This window comes from Gorilla gorilla, chromosome 18, assembly GCF_029281585.2.
Source record: "Gorilla gorilla gorilla isolate KB3781 chromosome 18, NHGRI_mGorGor1-v2.1_pri, whole genome shotgun sequence".
Taxonomy (NCBI): domain Eukaryota; kingdom Metazoa; phylum Chordata; class Mammalia; order Primates; family Hominidae; genus Gorilla; species Gorilla gorilla.
The window spans coordinates 115,868,154-115,884,132 of NC_073242.2; the positions used below are offsets into that span (position 1 = coordinate 115,868,154).

General features: G+C 56.6%; 1 protein-coding gene across 3 annotated transcripts in view; it reads left to right on the forward strand.

The window, feature by feature from the left end:
* Positions 1-15,979, forward strand: part of GSE1 (Gse1 coiled-coil protein) — a 503,637-nt gene that overhangs the window by 190,025 nt on the left and 297,633 nt on the right. For all 3 annotated transcript variants that reach the window (XM_055366697.2, XM_055366696.2, XM_055366698.2), the window contains exon 2: positions 2,655-2,835. In XM_055366697.2, coding sequence (XP_055222672.2) covers positions 2,655-2,835 — 181 coding nt within the window. The remainder of the gene's footprint in view (positions 1-2,654; positions 2,836-15,979) is intronic.

Consider the following 15,979-nt stretch of genomic DNA (forward strand, 5'->3'; position numbering starts at 1 on the left):
TTAGCATCACCCTGCAGCATTTCCTGAGATGACTCAGGGCAAGGCTGCAGGAGTAGCTCAGTCCCCAGGGTGGGAACCACCTTGGTACAGGCCCCAGGGTACCTGCCGTCCTGATGGGCTTACCCTGGGCCCTGAGTGAGTGGATGAATGAATCAAGTGTGCTGGCCTGAGGTGCCGCCGCCTCCTGGCTCCAGCCTAAGCCGCCGGCATGCCTGTGGGATTTGTGGGGGCTGTGGTCTGGCCAGTGTCACCATATGGATCCCATAAATTAAAGCATTCCCGGAAACAAACGGTAAATTTATACGTCCCTCGCATGCAGGGCTGGTGGGGCCTGCGCTTGCCCGAGGAATTCTGAACCATCCATCTCACTTAGGCGCTTGGGTTTTATAGCACTAATCCCTAAAAGAAAAAAAAAAAAAAAAGACGGATCAACAGAAAGTTGCTTTTCCACAACGCTGCTGTCCCTGGAGCTCATCATTGGGAAGTGGAGGGTCACCAACCCCCATGACAGGGACCTGGTAGCACAGTTCGTTGTTCAAGCTGGGGCTTAGCTCACAACCTCACCAGACGGCAGGCCCTTAGCCTCCCACACCCAGGGCTCTGAAGCCCCTGGCCTGGGCTGACCTTGCCTGTGACCCCGGGCTCCTACCAACTCTTCCTGGAAAGGGGATGGGCCAACAAGAGCAGCCCGTCACCAAGACAGAGAGCAGATGCCGACAGCCAGGGCTGAGGGCGGGGAGCAGGGAGCCTTTTAATGGGGACGGAGTTGCTGTGTGGGATGATGAGAAAGTTCTAGAAATGGATGGTGGTAATGGTAGCACAACACTGGGAATGTACTCAGTGCACACTTGGAAATGGTCAGAATGGTAAATTTTGTGTTTGGTATATTTTATGACAATTTTAAAGATTACAGAAAAGTAGCCAGGCGCGGTGGCTCACACCTATAATCCCAGCGCTTTGGGAGGCAGAAGCAGGCAGATCACTTGAGGTCAGGAGTTCGAAACCAGTCTGGCCAACATAGTGAAACCCCATCTCTACTAAAAAAACAAAAAACAAAATTAGCCGGGCATGGTGGCGGGCACCTGTAATCCCAGCTACTCGGGAGGCTGAGGCAGGGGAATCGCTTGAACACAGGAAGTGGAGGTTACAGTGAGCTGAGATCACAACACTGCACTCCAGCCTGGGCGACAGAGTGAGACTCCATCTCAAAATAAAATAAAAAATAAAGATTACAAAAAACTGAGGGCTGTGGGCATGGGATGACCCCCCTGCAGTGTGGACTGAAGATTAGCCATGTTCATCCGTATAGTTATAACTGGTAGTTGGTCATTCCAAGTTCCATGTAGAGCTAGGGACAGGTAGGCCCTTAGTAACGGGCAGTTGGCGTCGTCACCATCAGCATCCCCATCATCGTCGTCGTCATGGTAGTTCTTGCTCCCCTCAGGACCAGTGAGCCCAGGTGCATGCAGGATGGAGAGGCACGTTTTGCAATTCCTGCAAAAGTGCCCTGAGGCCCGGGGCTGCACCCTTGCATTCCTGGCCCTCGCACAGGTCCATTCCCTTGGCAGGGGGCAGCACCCGGGGAGGGACACAGCTGTCAGTGGTCAGTGGCCAGTGTTGCCAGGTCCCAGGAGGGTCCCACCACTTCTGTGTTCTCTTTGACTCCCCTTGATGCAGGGACCTAGAAGAAATATCTGTGTTAGTAAGCCACAGATGAGACTCCGGCCAGCTTGTGGCGTAGAGCTGGTCACCACCAGGACGTGCACCAAACCAGGTGCCACCCCACCTGTTCTCCTGCAATAAATCAAGACATCACAATCACAGCCTTCCTGTGTCCATTTTTTAAATTTGTTTATTTATTTTTGTAAAGATGGGGTCTCCCTATGTTGCCCAGGCTGGTCTGGAACTCTTAGGCTCAAGCCATCCTCCTGCCTCAGCCTCCCAAAGTGCTGGGATTACAGGCGGGAGCCACCGCGCCTGGCCTGTATCCATTTTGTCATGTTGTAATCAAGGCACTCCAGTTGCTCAGAGAGGTGAGGGGCCTGCCTGCTGCTCCCCGGCTGGTAATAACAGCTCAGGATCGCACCAGGTGCCCGGCGGCCCAGTCTGGAAGAGAGCAACCCCCGGGGGTACTCAGATGAGGGCCTTTCCCTGATTTGCAGGGTGCGGCTGAGACGGTTTGCCCAGCTCTCTGAGCCAAGTGCCAGGCCCCAGGGGGTCTCTGGGCAAGGACCACAGAATAAACCTTGTCCCCACCACCGCCAGGGGACAGGACAAGGCTGGACCTTTGGGCTTAGCCTCAGGCTCCCTCTTAGATGCTTCTGGGCTCCGTGCAGTGCTGGCCAGCTGCCGCGAGGGCTCCAGAAGCTCCAGTTTTGGATGGCCAAGAAGATGGGGCTGTGTGGGTGGGACCCCAGCATCAGGGGTCCAGCCTGGTGTCCCCTAGGCTGGGCTTGCTGGCCAAGGAAGACACTGGCACTGGCCTTACTGAGGACCTGCTCTGCTGTTGCCCTGAGCCAGCCAGTCTGAGTTCCTGATCACCAAGGCCAGGCCATCGTCGGGGAGGAATGGCACCTATGGCCAGAGAGTCCATTCATGCACCATCCCCTGCAGGCATGGCCCAGGCTCACTGTGTCCACCTCTTTTCCTTTCAGGCTGTTTGTGGATCTCTGGAAGCATCTACAGCCACCCACCCTCCCACCCGGGAGTCCGAGCCCCGGCCAGGCGCCCCCACCGAGACCCTGCCCAGAGGCCCCAGGATGGCCCAGGAGCTGAGGCCAGCACAGTGTCTGCAGAGCAGCCGGGAGGAGGACGGACCAGACCTTACCGGTGCAGGTAGACGCCAGCTCTTTTTGTATCTCTGGGTACTGGGCTAGGATGCGGTTGTCCCAGCAGGGATGGGAGCTCCCAGAGCTGAGTTCAGATACAGTTCCGCCTCGTGTCCTCGGCATCCTAGGGGAGAGACCGGGTGCTGGGTCTCCCTTACTGGAGTTTGGATTTTCTCTTCCATACTCCTTAGGGTTCCAAAATCGTAGTTTCATCAACATCCCTGGTTCTCGATACTCTCGCCTGCTGGGCTCCTGGGCTGCCTTTGTTTATTTATTTACCTATACACTCTCTTGTCTTCATTCATTCATTTAAAAAAATGATGTTATGGATAGTCTTGAGCCCAGAGGGGGTCGTTTCTTGGTTTTCTCAGATGTCAACACACTGTGTCCCAGGTGCACGTGTGCGGTTCTCTTGGGCTGGGCCACGGGGAACCAGGCTGCTCTGTGCGGGGAGATGGCGCTGCCGTCCTCCCCCTCCGACTCCCGCCAGCCACAGGCATGCTGTGGACAACACCCCCACCCCAAGGCATCCTCAGACACATCCTAAGGGCTTCTGCATGGTGCTTCCCTGAGGCCAGGCGAGGCTGTGCCCTCCTTAGTTAATCGCCGTGTGTGGACCCTTGAGGCTTTGGCTGCTGGGCCTTGGGGCCTGGGCCAGGTCAGACGCTTTGGCTGGGCTTGGACATGTGGTGACCCCCATGATGCGTTTTTATGGCCTCATCCTGAAGCCACCCCTTAGGCCATAGGTTCGTCCGCAAGACCCTCCAGAGGGCTGTGGTCAAGGCTCTGTCCTGCCCCCATCGCTGCCCCCACAGCACGGGAGACTTGAGACCCCCAGCCCAGCCCGCCCCTGGTGCCAACCACAGTGAGGGCAGTGGGTCCAAAGCACCCCATGTTATTGGGCCGAGCCGGGGAGGAGATGGACAGACAGGGGACTGCTGGGGGCCTGGGGACAGCTGGCCCATCCCCCAAGCCCTGGACTTTGATCTGGGACCTCCATCTGCAGGACAACCCCAATACTGATCTCTTTCTCTTTGTGTGGTAGGCTCCGGGGGAGGGAGGGGGCTGGCCAGGGGCTTTAGGGACGCTGACCCCTCTGAAGGGCTTCCAGACACTGGCGGTTGAGGTCAGGGTGGTCAGGCCACAAAGCAGGCCAGGCAGGGACTACTGCCCCCACCTTGTCTGAGGACCTGCTCTGCCGTTGCCTTGAGCCAGCTAATCAGAGCTCCTGATCACAAAAGCCAGGCCATTGTCGGGGAGGAATGGCTAAGAGCCTTGGACAAGTGAGTTTCCCTGCTCCGTGCCTCAGTTTCCTCATTTGGGAAATGGGAAGAAAGCTAATGGGAGTGCCTGGCTCACGGGGCAGGTGTGGGGATGAACTCAGCCAGGACCCGAGCGTGTTTGTGACAGGCCTTGGCACCCTCAGTGTTCAGGGTGCAGGCTGGGGCCAGGGAGTTATGATTTGTTTGCGATTTCTGACGCTCAGCTCTGGGTGGCAGCTCAGGCTGGGTCCACACCCACCTGTCACTCAGGACATCCCCAGGGGAGGCTCAGGCAGAGGAGGACACCAATGTTCCCCTGTGCCTAGGGCAGGCCGGGTGCCCCTGTTTGGCGATGGGTCCTCCTGGGCCTGGCGGCTCACGGGTCAGTGGAGGGCTCCGAGGAGGAGGCAGCTTGCCTGGTTCTCACCGTTTCTCTCCCACAGCTTTGGGCAGAGCCCTGCCCCAGGAAACCAGAGTCCTCGGGAGCAGAACAAGGCCCAGACGGACCCCTAGGCGGAGTTAGGCTGTGGTTTGGGGAGCAGGCCCACCCACTTCTTATCTGAGGGAGCTTTGGCAAATGAATGAGTCATCCTGAGCCTCTGTCCTCACATCTGTAAGAGGGAGCCATAACAGTAGGTGTTGGTAGAGGTTTCGTGGCAACCTCGTGAGCTGATGCTTGTAAGATGCTTGAAGAGGGCTGGGCACCGAGGAAAAACCAAGTCTGCCTTTTTCCCACTCGTGTTGGGACACATGTCCTCCTCCATCAGTGAAACAGTGTCCTGCAGGCCAGAGAGGCTGAGCAATCTGCCTCCACTCACACAGTAGTGAGCGAGGGGGATGGGGCATGAACCCCGACGTCTGGCTCCTGCACCCAACTCACCCTCGGCACACCAGGCTGCTTCCCTGAGTGCTGGGAGGCCGAGGAGTTCGAGAGCAGCCTGGGCAACCCCCAGGCGAAACTCTGTCTCTACAAAAAAATACAAAAATTAGCCTGGCATGGTGGCACGCACCTGTGGTCCCAGCTACTCGGGTGGCTGAGGTGGGAGGATCACTTGATTCCAGGAGGTTGAGGCTGCAGTGAGCCGTGATTGTACCACCACACCCCAGCCTAGGCAACAGAGCAAGACTCCGTCTCAAAAAAATTTTTTTTAATTAAAAAAAAGTTTTAAAATAATCAATTCAAGGGTTTTCAGAGTGACATTTCCAAAAGGAGCCCTTTTTGGAGACCTTTGGGGATGGGGCTGGTCACTCCTGAGTCCCTGGTCCCGGTGGCCACCAGGTCACTGGAAAGAACCTTGTCTCATCAGCAGGTCCTTGCTGCAACTCACTGCTTACTAGCGGGGTACGTTGGGGGCTGGGGCCTGAGAGTCTGGGGGTGCCAAGAAGGGTGCAGAGGTTGTGGGGGACCCCTGTGAGTGTCCCTGCAACAAGGGCTGACCTGGCAAGCCAGGAACCCCTGCCCTGCAGCCGTGTGGGGGCAGGTGGGGCAGGGCCGGGGCACGAACCTGCGTCTGCCAGCTGCTCCCTGTCAGGCTGCAGCCAAGTCCGGGCAGCTCCCCAGCCAGAGACCCACCAGGAGCATGTCCCGCAGTCAGGCCCCGCCTGGGCAGCCACTGCTGCTCAGAAACGTGACAGTGACTAATGGTTTATTACACACCTGCCACCTCTCATCCGGCAGGCGGGCGGGCGCTGTCTCCCGGGCCCAGCTGTGCACTGCCAGCTGGGCGGCGGGGCGGGTGCAGGGGGAGGGGGCACGTCCAGACATGCAGACGCACGAGACAGACACAGACACAGTACATACACGCAAACACACAGACGAAAGCAGGCACTCGGAGACATAGCTCACAGACACGGCATAGGCACGGGTGCATGCATAGGTCACACGCATGCACGCACGCGCACACATACACAGGAAAGCAGGCAGTCGGAGACATGGCACTCGGAGACACAGCTCACAGACATGGCATAGGCATGGGTGCACGCATAGGCACACACACACGCACATACACACACACACACGAAAGCAGGCGCTCGGAGACATAGCCCACAGACACGGCATAGGCACGGGTGCACGCATAGGTCACACACACACACACATATGCAGACACATGGGCAGACCCAGCACACACACAGATACACACACAGAAACCCATGACACACACACACACACACACACACACACCTGCATAGATTTTTCCCAAGCACACGATATGCACGTGGATACACAGACTTACAGGCACAGGGCCACATGCAGACAGACACAGACCCTGTCTGCACCACAAACATACCACACACAGCCACACACACAGAAGCCAAACATCCTCGCACAGGTGGATACAAGCACAGACTCACATACACATATGCAATACACATATGGATACATACACAGAGTACCCCCACAAACACACAGACACACACAGGGTCAGAGACACACAGAGACAGGCACAGACCCCCCCACACACAAACACACAGACACACACAGGGGCAGAGACACACAGAGACAGGCACAGACCCCCACACACACAAACACACAGACACACACACACAGGACACACATTCCAAATGCCCATCCCCACCACAGCCCCGTCTCCCTCTTTCCAGGCCACGGCCTCAGGGGCACTGAGCCCTCTCTGCCCTCTCTGTCTCTCTGGCCCCCTGCCATGGTGGCCCCACCCTGGCACTGGCTGGGGCAGGGGCCTTTCCCAGCAGTGGGGATGGCCAGGGCAGGTGGCGGAACTGTAACCTCCCAGGGCCGTCCATTTCTGACCCCCACTTCCCTGGAAATGCCTCGTACGTGGGGACAGCAGCTTTTGCCAGGGAAAGGAAGCAGGTACAGGAGGAGCCTGTGCCGAGCTGGGCCCTGGGCAGAGTCCCCCAGCGAAACACGTGGCCGTCAGCTGCCTTGGTCTCCCCCAGAGGCGGGGGTTGTGTGTGTTGTGGAAGGCGGTGAAGAGTTTGGTAACACTGGGTTCCCTGCCGTCCCAGACTCCCAGGCCAGCCCACAGAGCTTATCAGACTTGCGTCACTACGGTCGGATAGGGCCACCGCCATGTCCAGAGTGGGGCCACTCCCGGGCAAAGGCTCCTGGTGGCTGACCAGGCTCTCACCATGTGGGCAGCTTTGGTTCCCAGGTGTTGCATTTGAAGTGGCCGTCTGGGAGGTGGCCACTTGCTGGCTGCCGGGAGCACAGCTCCAGGGCTGGGGACTCTGCCCTCCTGTGAAGGCCATGAGGACCCCTGGGGCTGGGATTCCTCTGGCAGGCAAGGCCCAAACGGACTGACCAGGCATCTTCAGCTGCCAGGAGAAGGGTGCAACCGAAACCTTGTGATGGATGTCCTTCCCTCGTGGGGCGGGTGAGCAGTTGAGCTCATCTCTTTCCAATACTTTTCGGCCTTCAGTCAAATGAAGACCCATTTCTCATGTGCCATCGCGTGCAGTATAAAATCTATTGAGAGGACACTCCTGATTTATCACCAGTGGATGGGAACAGGCTTCCCTAGAACAATTATCTTTGTGTTGTCTGCAGCCACCTTGGGAGAGAAGCAGCACTGGTTGGTGATAGGAGGGAGGGGCTTGGACTCAGGTCCAAGTTTCCAAGTCCTAGCGTTACTACTTCCCGGCCATGGAGCCTTCTCAAGGTTCAGGACCTTCCCTGGGCTCAGCTGCTCTGACTACTGAATAGGCATGGTAAAAATAAAATCCTTCTGGTAGCGTGGTGTCAGTGACATTGGATGAACACTGAGAAGGCACTGAGGGCTGCCATGCAAGGCTGTGCAGGTTGCACACTGCAAAACTCCAGGAGTCACCATTCTTATTGTGGTCTCTGTGAATGGGCTTTCTGCATGGCCATTGGGGCTGCCGTGTGGCACATCAGTGGTGGCCCTGGAGTAGTGCCACGTGGGCCCTGGGTATCCTTCCTGAGCTCCATTTCTGAAGTGGTTATTGATATCTTTTTTTTTTTTTTTTTTTTGAGATGAGGTCTCACTCTGTCGCCCAAGCTGGAGTGCAGTGGCATGATCTTGGCTCACTGCAAACTCCGCCTCCCAGGCTCAAGCAATTCTCCCACCTCAGCCTCCCGAGTAGCTGGGATTACAGGCGTACTCCACCATGCCCAGCTAATTTTTTTGTATTTTAATAGAGATGGGGTTTCACCATGTTGCCCAGGGTGGTTTCAAACTCCTGAACTCAGGAAATCCACCTGCCTTGGCCTCCCAAAGTGTTGGGATTAGAGGCGTGAGCCACCGCACCCGCTGGATATCATTATTAATAGAGATAGTAGATGCCACAGACCCCACCGCTGAGTTTGGGGTGGGGTTGCAGAAAACCAGGCCAAGATTGACTCTCTGCTCATGGCCATGTTCCAGGGGCTCCTCCCTTTCTCACCTGCCGTACTGGGGTGTTGCCTTGCTTGACAGGGGTGCTGGGGCTGATTGCCCCTTTGGGGCAGTCTGTGGGTTCCTTCTGCCCCAGTAGCTGTCTGCTTTGCCTCCACCCAGAGATCCCCTGTTCTCAGCAGTGCTTGCTCCAGGCTTTGGGGAACCACTGGGCTAGGCCTTACCTCCAACCCTGGCCAACCAGGACTGGACTTGGGTTCCCTACACATGGCTGTCAGAGCCTGTGGTGTCTCCACCTCCTCCTGGCTCTTCCCATGGGGTTTCTCTCTCTGTTCCCAGGGCAGGGCTGATCCCAGCATCCACACACAGCAGAGGAAGGAGGGAGCGAGGGTAATCAAGAGAATGAAAGCACTGAGCTGTTTTCCCACCAGAGGGTGCAGTTGCAAAAGCCTGATTTTCCCATGCTGTGCCTCAGTTTACCCATGGGTACTGTCACCAGCAGTTGCCCTCTGTTGGCCACCTGAGGAAAGGAAAGCCAGCCTCTCCCTGTGCTCTGGGACAGTGGGTGGGGCAGGGGAGAAGAGGAGGGGGCTGGCAGGGTGGGTGGGAGCTGCTGGAGAAGACACAGCATGCCCTCCGTCTCTACTCTGGGCTGATCCGGAAGGTCCCTTCCCTCTGCCTGCTCTTGTGACTTCTGCCTTGCCAATCACCATGGCAGGGGCTTACTTAAGAAGAGGTCTGTGTTTGTTTCCCATGGCTGCTGTGACAATACCACAAACTTCGTGGCTTAAAACAACACTCATTACTCTTACACGCACACATAGTTCTTACAGTGCTGGAGGTCAGAAGTCTGACGTTAGTCTCCCTGTGCAAAAATCCCGATGTGGGCAGGGCCTGTTCCTTCTGGGGGCTCCAGGGGAGAATCTGTTTCTGTGGCTTGTGCAGCTTCCTTGGCTGGAGGCCGCCCGCATTCCTTGACTTGCGGCCCCTCCCTCCACCTTAAATCCAGCAACTCAGCGTCTCTCAGACCCTGCTTCCAGGTGGCACCTCCTTCTCTCTCCTCTTCTCCTGCCCCCCTCTCCTACTTAGACGGCCCCTGTGACTGCACCAGGCCCACGTGGCTAATCCAGGCCCATCTCCCATCTCAAGGTCAGCTGGTTAGCAACCTTAATCCCCCTTTCCCAGGTAAGGTGGCACGTGCACAGGCTCCAGGGATTGGGATGTAGACATCTTTTGAGTCCATGCTTAGCCTGCAGCCACAGTGTTTATAAAGTCAGCTGCATTAGTCAGGGCAGGCACCCCCGGTGCCGTAACAGACAGTCCCAGGGTTCATGGTGGGTCTTCCTGATTGGGTGACTCAGGATCCCGGATTCTCTTCAAGCCGTGGTCTCTGCTTCCTTGGGACTTCCAGAGTGCCCTCATGTCCCATCACCAGCGGGCACAGGCAACAGACACAGGAACACCCCTGGATACTCTCCCGCTGTGGCCTTGAAGTGACCTATGCCGTTCCTGCCCACTTCCCATTGGCCTAGACCAGCTCGCACCCCACCCAGACGCAAGGGGAGCAGGACAGCAGCCACTCCCCAGCAACTCTGTCCCCGGCAGAAGGGGTCGAGCCCTGCCATTCTGCTGGGCGGTTCATCTGTGGTTCCACGGTCCCTGAGACGGCATGGGTCAGAGGCTGTCTGTGCGCTGCCCAGGCACTTCCCACTTCTACACGCCCTCCCTGGTTCCTGTGTACTGTGGTTCTGAGGCAGCCCCTGGCTGTCTTCGAGGCTGTCTTTGGAGGCCTGTCCTCAGGCCCCTGCAGCTGCTCTGTAGGAAGGGCTGGGAGCTCTCATCTTTGGGGCAGCCCTTTGCAGCCAGTGACTGGCAGCTGTGGGGTGGGAAGCCCCTTACTTCTGGAGAGAGGAGCCACCCACCCTCCAGAGCTCCTCTGGGACAGGGCTGGGGTCGGGGCTGTGTCTGAAGTCACCCTTGCATCCTCACACCCGCCCCCAGTATCCCCGGGAGACCAGCCTTAGAGATCACGGCATCCTGGTCTCCCTGTTTGCTTCTGAGAAACCCACCTGAGACAGCACACGCCCAGGGCCATGGCCTCAGTCCGGTCTATGCAGACAGCACTTCAGACGCACTGCTCCTTCACTCCCGCACTCCGCCTCCACCTTCACTCTCCTCTTTTCCCTGCGGACAAAGGGGCAGCTGGTTCACCTGGCTCCTCCCAGGTCAAGTTGGGAACATGAAAGAAGGAAGCCAGCAGAGGGCAAGTACAGACAGGTTCATTGCAGAGCGTAGCCTTGGGGTTCAGCCCCTCAACCTGAGGCTGAGGATCTCTTGGAGCCTGGGGAGCGTCCTTGGGGACCACATTCAGTAGATGGAACCACAGGGCCGTAAGGGTGCGTCCATGTGCGTTGCCTGGAAGGTGAAGGTTTGTAGAAAGCAAAGGTTTGTAGAAGGTGAAGATTTATAGTAGCCTGCAGCGACTTCATTTCCACTCTCTCTTTTCTAGCCATGTGTTGAAATCAGCTATTCGTTGGGAATGACTAGGCTGTGGATGGCTTTCAGTGTGCACATCTGGACTCCCTCTCCCTGAGTTCCAAACCTGGCTCTGCTCCTTTGGAGCTTCTGCTATGCGGCAGATAGCCTCCCTGTGCCTCAGTTTCCCCATGTGTAAAACGGGGATGATGGGGTTTCAAGAATCAGAGTCCACATCAGATGCTTGCCTGGCACACGGGAGTGTGTGAGCTGGGCCTGCCCTGGCAGCGAGAGAGAGCTGGTGACCACCAGAAACCCTGGCCCTGGGACGGCTTTTGTCTCTTTTTTGTTGGGCAAATGGGCTCCCAGCCGGGCTTGGGCCTCCATCGCCAGGAAGGCGGGACTGTGCTTGGGTACTTGGCTCTGGCCTCCAGAAGTCCTTGGCAAGCCTTGCCTGTAGCGGCTCCGGTGCCGAGTGCTTTGACACCAGGCGCTCCCAGAGCTCTGCCCCCACTGCCAAGCGGCAGCTGCTCTGGAGGGCATGGGGGGCTGGATTTGGCTGTGGCTTCTCCAGCTCTGCACAAGAGCCCCCCTTCCCTGGCCCTTCTGCAGCATGACTGCCTCCTGGCTCATGTCACCCGCTCTGTCTCTGTCTCTCTTCATACGTTTCCAGCTGAGCTGGGATCCATAGTCTATTTCCCTCTCCACGACCAATCTATTTATCTTCTCGGGAACTTCTTGTAATGCCGGGAATGCAGAGCTTGCAAGTTGGGGCAGGAAGCTTTAGAAGCCCAGGCAGCCTTGAGAGGCTCTTTCCTTGCAAGTGGATCTCTCCCCAGGAGCCTCTTGGAATATTTAGCAGGGACTTTTACCCATGCTGGGTCTAGAGACCCTCCCGCCCCTCTGTTTCCTGCTCTCCTACTTACTGGGATCTGGTTTCCCTCAGCTGGTTCCCTTGCTAGCGTGTGACTCTGTGTGTCTGTCTGTGACTGGTTTAGATTTGTGTGAAATAAAAAAGAAAAGAGAATTTAACTTGGGCAATTGGAAAAACAATACACCAAGCATTGAATAAAAGCAGATCTTTATAACTGGCAAAATTGCTGTTAAGAGGGTCTGTTTACCCTAAACTGGAATTTCTTTCCCAATAAGTTGGTGATAAAGATTTTAGATGGAAAAGACGAGATTGGCTGAGTAGCAGGAGTGGCTGTTCTGGAGCTTAGGGTGGGGTGTCCCCGGCGCAGTGCCAGGGACCCCAGGGACAGAGCCGTGTCACCAGGCACAGACCGTCTCTGCAGGGGCCACTGTGCCTTGGCCCGCTTGGCCACCACCCTGCCGTGGCCTCTGCTCACCCACTGTCCTTCATTCCCCTCGACCGGTCCAAGCTGATAAACTGTCACCAGGGACCTCGGCTGGTCCGTTTGGCACCACTGTGGGTTTACGCGGTTTGAAGAGTGCCACCCTTGCCCTCACCCATGACCTTCTAAGTGGGAGCAGACACCACGGGAGAGCTGGGGATCTCTCCTGGCTTGCAACTTCACCACGGCTCCGATCTGACCGAGCTCTGATTGTCTGCCGGCACGTCTGTCTCTGCCGCTACAATGCTGTGTGTGTGCCTTTGTTCACAAGTGTTGATTGAACACCACCTGTGTGCTAAAGACCATGCTGGGCATGGGGGGCATAGCAGGGCACACAACAGACACAACCCCTGCCCCGAGAGCAGATATTCAAGAGGAAGGCAGATAACTCCCAAATGAGCAGGTAAAGGAGTGATGCCGGGTGGTGAGAGGGCCACGAAGAAACAGGCAGGGGACAGAGAGACCTGAGGGCGTGGCTTTAGACGGGTGGTCACAGAGGCCTAAGGAGGTGGCATTTGGCAGAGAGTTCCAGACCAAGCGAAGAGCATGTGCAAGGGGCCTGAGGCAGCCAGTGCCTGGCATGCTTACCCTCACCATGAAGGCCGGGACCGTGGCTCCCTGTCCTCGTGATCTCTCCAGTGCGTGGCACAGTGCACATAATAGGTGCTCAGTAAACTTTTGTTGAGTGAATGCGAGCTTTTAAGTCAGCTGTTGCTGGGAGACATGACCAGGGGAGGGCAAATGTAAAGAGGAAATAAGATTCTTTTTTTTTTTTTTTCGAGACGGAGTTTCACTCTTATTGCTCAGGCTAGAGTGCAATGGCATGATCTCGGCTCACTGCAACCTCTGCCTCCTGGGTTCAAGCGATTCTCCTGCCTCAGCCTCCCAAGTAGCTGGGATTACAGGCATGTGCCACCAAGCCCGGCTAATTATGTTTTGTATTTTTAGTAGAGACGGGGTTACTCCAGGTTGGTTGGGCTGGTCTCGAACTCTCGACCTCAGGTGATCCACCCGCCTCAGCCTCCCAAAGTGCTGGGATTACAGGCGTGAGCCACCGGAAATAAGATTCTTACAAGCACAGAGGGTGCGCGTCTTCCCAAGTTTCCTGGGTCAAGAGCTGATGTTCCAAGCAGGTTCTTACTGCATTCCAGAAGCTTCATTCTCTCTCCAGGACCCAGGGTGGGGTCAACCATCTGGCCTCTCTGGGCAGAACTCTTTGTGCTGGGAGAGTTCTGAAGGTCACTGGAGCATCGGAGGAGAGCCTTGGCTCTCCTGCCGCCTGTTTCACAACTGATTAGATCAGCCCTAAATGCCTTCTCTAAAAGATACAATTCTGACCAGGCACGGTGGCTCCTGCCTGTAATCCCAGCTCTTTGGGAGGCTGAGGCAGGAGGATCGCTTGAGCCCAGGAGTTGTAGATCAACCTGGGCAAGATAATGAGACCACATCTCTACAAAAAATTTTAAAATTAGCTGGGCGTGGTGGTGCACACCTGTAGTCCCAGCTACTCAGGAGGCTGAGGCTGGAGGATCGCTTGAGCCCAGGAGTTCGAGGCTGCAGTGAGCCATGCTTGCATCACTGTACTCCAGCCTGAGTGACAGAGTGAGACCCTGTCACTAAAAAACTAAACTAAACTAAAATTCCATTTGAAATGATGATGAAGTTTAAAATAAAATTCCAGCAACTGTAGACCACCCTGTTTTCTCTAGGGGGCTTCCCAGACTGATTAGATTGGGGTCAAGGGCACTTCAAGGTCACCCGAGAGTGATGGGTCCTCCTCCCTAGGGCATGGACGGCTCTGGGAGGGCTGCAGGCTCCCTGAGTTGAGCACGTGGAGGGGGTCCTGACCAAGCAGCTGCTGTGAGTCGGGTGCTGTGTCTGGGAACAGCACTCTTCCTAGTCATATTATTTCTGTGTTGTTGTAAGAAGTCACCGTGGACTTGGTGGCTTAAACCAAAAGCTTGTTCCCTTACAGTTCTGGAGGTCAGAGCCCTGACTCGGATCTCACGAGGCTAAATTCAAGGTGTGGGCAGGACTGGCTCCTCCCGGAGGCCCTAGGGGAGAAACTGTTCCCTCATCTTTTCCCACTTCTAGGGGCCGTTTCATCTCCTACATCATTCTAACCTCTTGCTGCTGCCTTTTTTTTGAGACAGGATCTCACTCTGTGGCCCAGGCTGGAGTGCAGTGGCGCGATCACGGCTCACTGCAACCTTGACCTCCCTGGGCTCAAGCGATCCTCCCACTTTAGCCTCCCAAGTAGCTGGGATTACAGACATGCGACACCATTCCTGCTTAATGTTTGTATTTTTGTAGAGATGGGGTCTCACTCTGTTGTGCAGGCTGGTCTCAAAATCCAGGCTTCAAGCAGTCCTCCCTCCCAAAGCAGTCCTCCCTCCCAAAGCAGTCCTCCCTCCCAAAGCAGTCCTCCCTCCCAAAGCAGTCCTCAAGCTTCCCAAAGTGCTGGGATTACAGGCATGAGCCCCCACTTGCTCCTGTTCTCACATCTCCCACCACCCACTCCTGCCTCCCTTGCAGGGACCCTGTGACCCCATTAGATGCCCCTCACCACCCTGGACAGTCCAGGATACTCTCCCCATCTCAAGATTCCAACTCATGTCTGCAAAGTCCCTTCTGCCATAGAAGGTGACATTTTCATAGACTCCGGGGATTAGATGTGGACGTCTTTTGGGGCTGTTATGCAGCCTAACACCCTCTCCCTGGCTGGGCTGAGCTGGCTGAGCCTGAGGGGCGTGGTGTCCATGCTCACAATTAGTCATTTATTGAGCGCCGACTGTGTGCCAGGCACTGTTGTAGGTGCTTTGCTGGGACTGGTCCCTCAGCCTCACGGTCATTCTGCAGGGGCAAACTGGGCCCCACTGCCTGGCTCAACCCCAAGGGTGCATTCTGCGTCACCCCGGGTCAGTCCCCTCCTTGGGAACACGGGGCTGATGACGGAGCCCCCTTGAGAGGGTGGCCTCAGTTAGTAACTCCCGAGTTTAGAGCTGGGAGGGCAGCCCTCTAGGTGGTCCCTGCGCCACCCTCGCGGGGCAGGGGCTGGATACTGGCCAGACCCAGGAGGTTCTGGGTGCAGTTTAGCGTTTTCCCAGGAGGTGGCGCAGTGAAGTCCTGGATGCACAGCCAAAGCCAAGCCCTGGGGCTGCCCCTACCCTGTCCCTGGGCACTGGGAAGGGCACTCACCCTAGAGACCCAGCCAGGCTCTGCCCCTCCCGTAGCCTCTCAGCAACACACCCCAGGAGATGGCCAACTGACCCCACCTTCCAGTGCACTGGGCGTCCCTCTGCCTCTGCCTGCCCCTTAAGCAGCTAAGCCATGGTCCTCACCTCTGGTCACTGCTCAACCCACCTATCCCCAAATACACTAAGATGGGCTCTCACAAGACGCAGAGAACACAGCACGGTGCAACCCAGGAGGGCTCCAGGGAGGATACGCACTACTTGAACTGGGCACCCAGACCCTAGGAGGGCAAAGGAGGCCCCTCAGGGGAAAAGAACCTGAAAGTGGATACAGCAATGATGGTGGGCTTCCTCCTTTCCCCTCCCTCTTCTCTTCCCTCCCTCCCATGGGGACGGCTACTTCTGCCTGGAGCGAGTTCTAGGCCCCAACCCAGGGCTGGACACTGCAGAAGGCCTGGAGTGGGAACTCAGTGTGTGCTGCTGGATGACTCTGCGAGCCCATGGGTGTGACCTGGGCGGGATATCACTCTG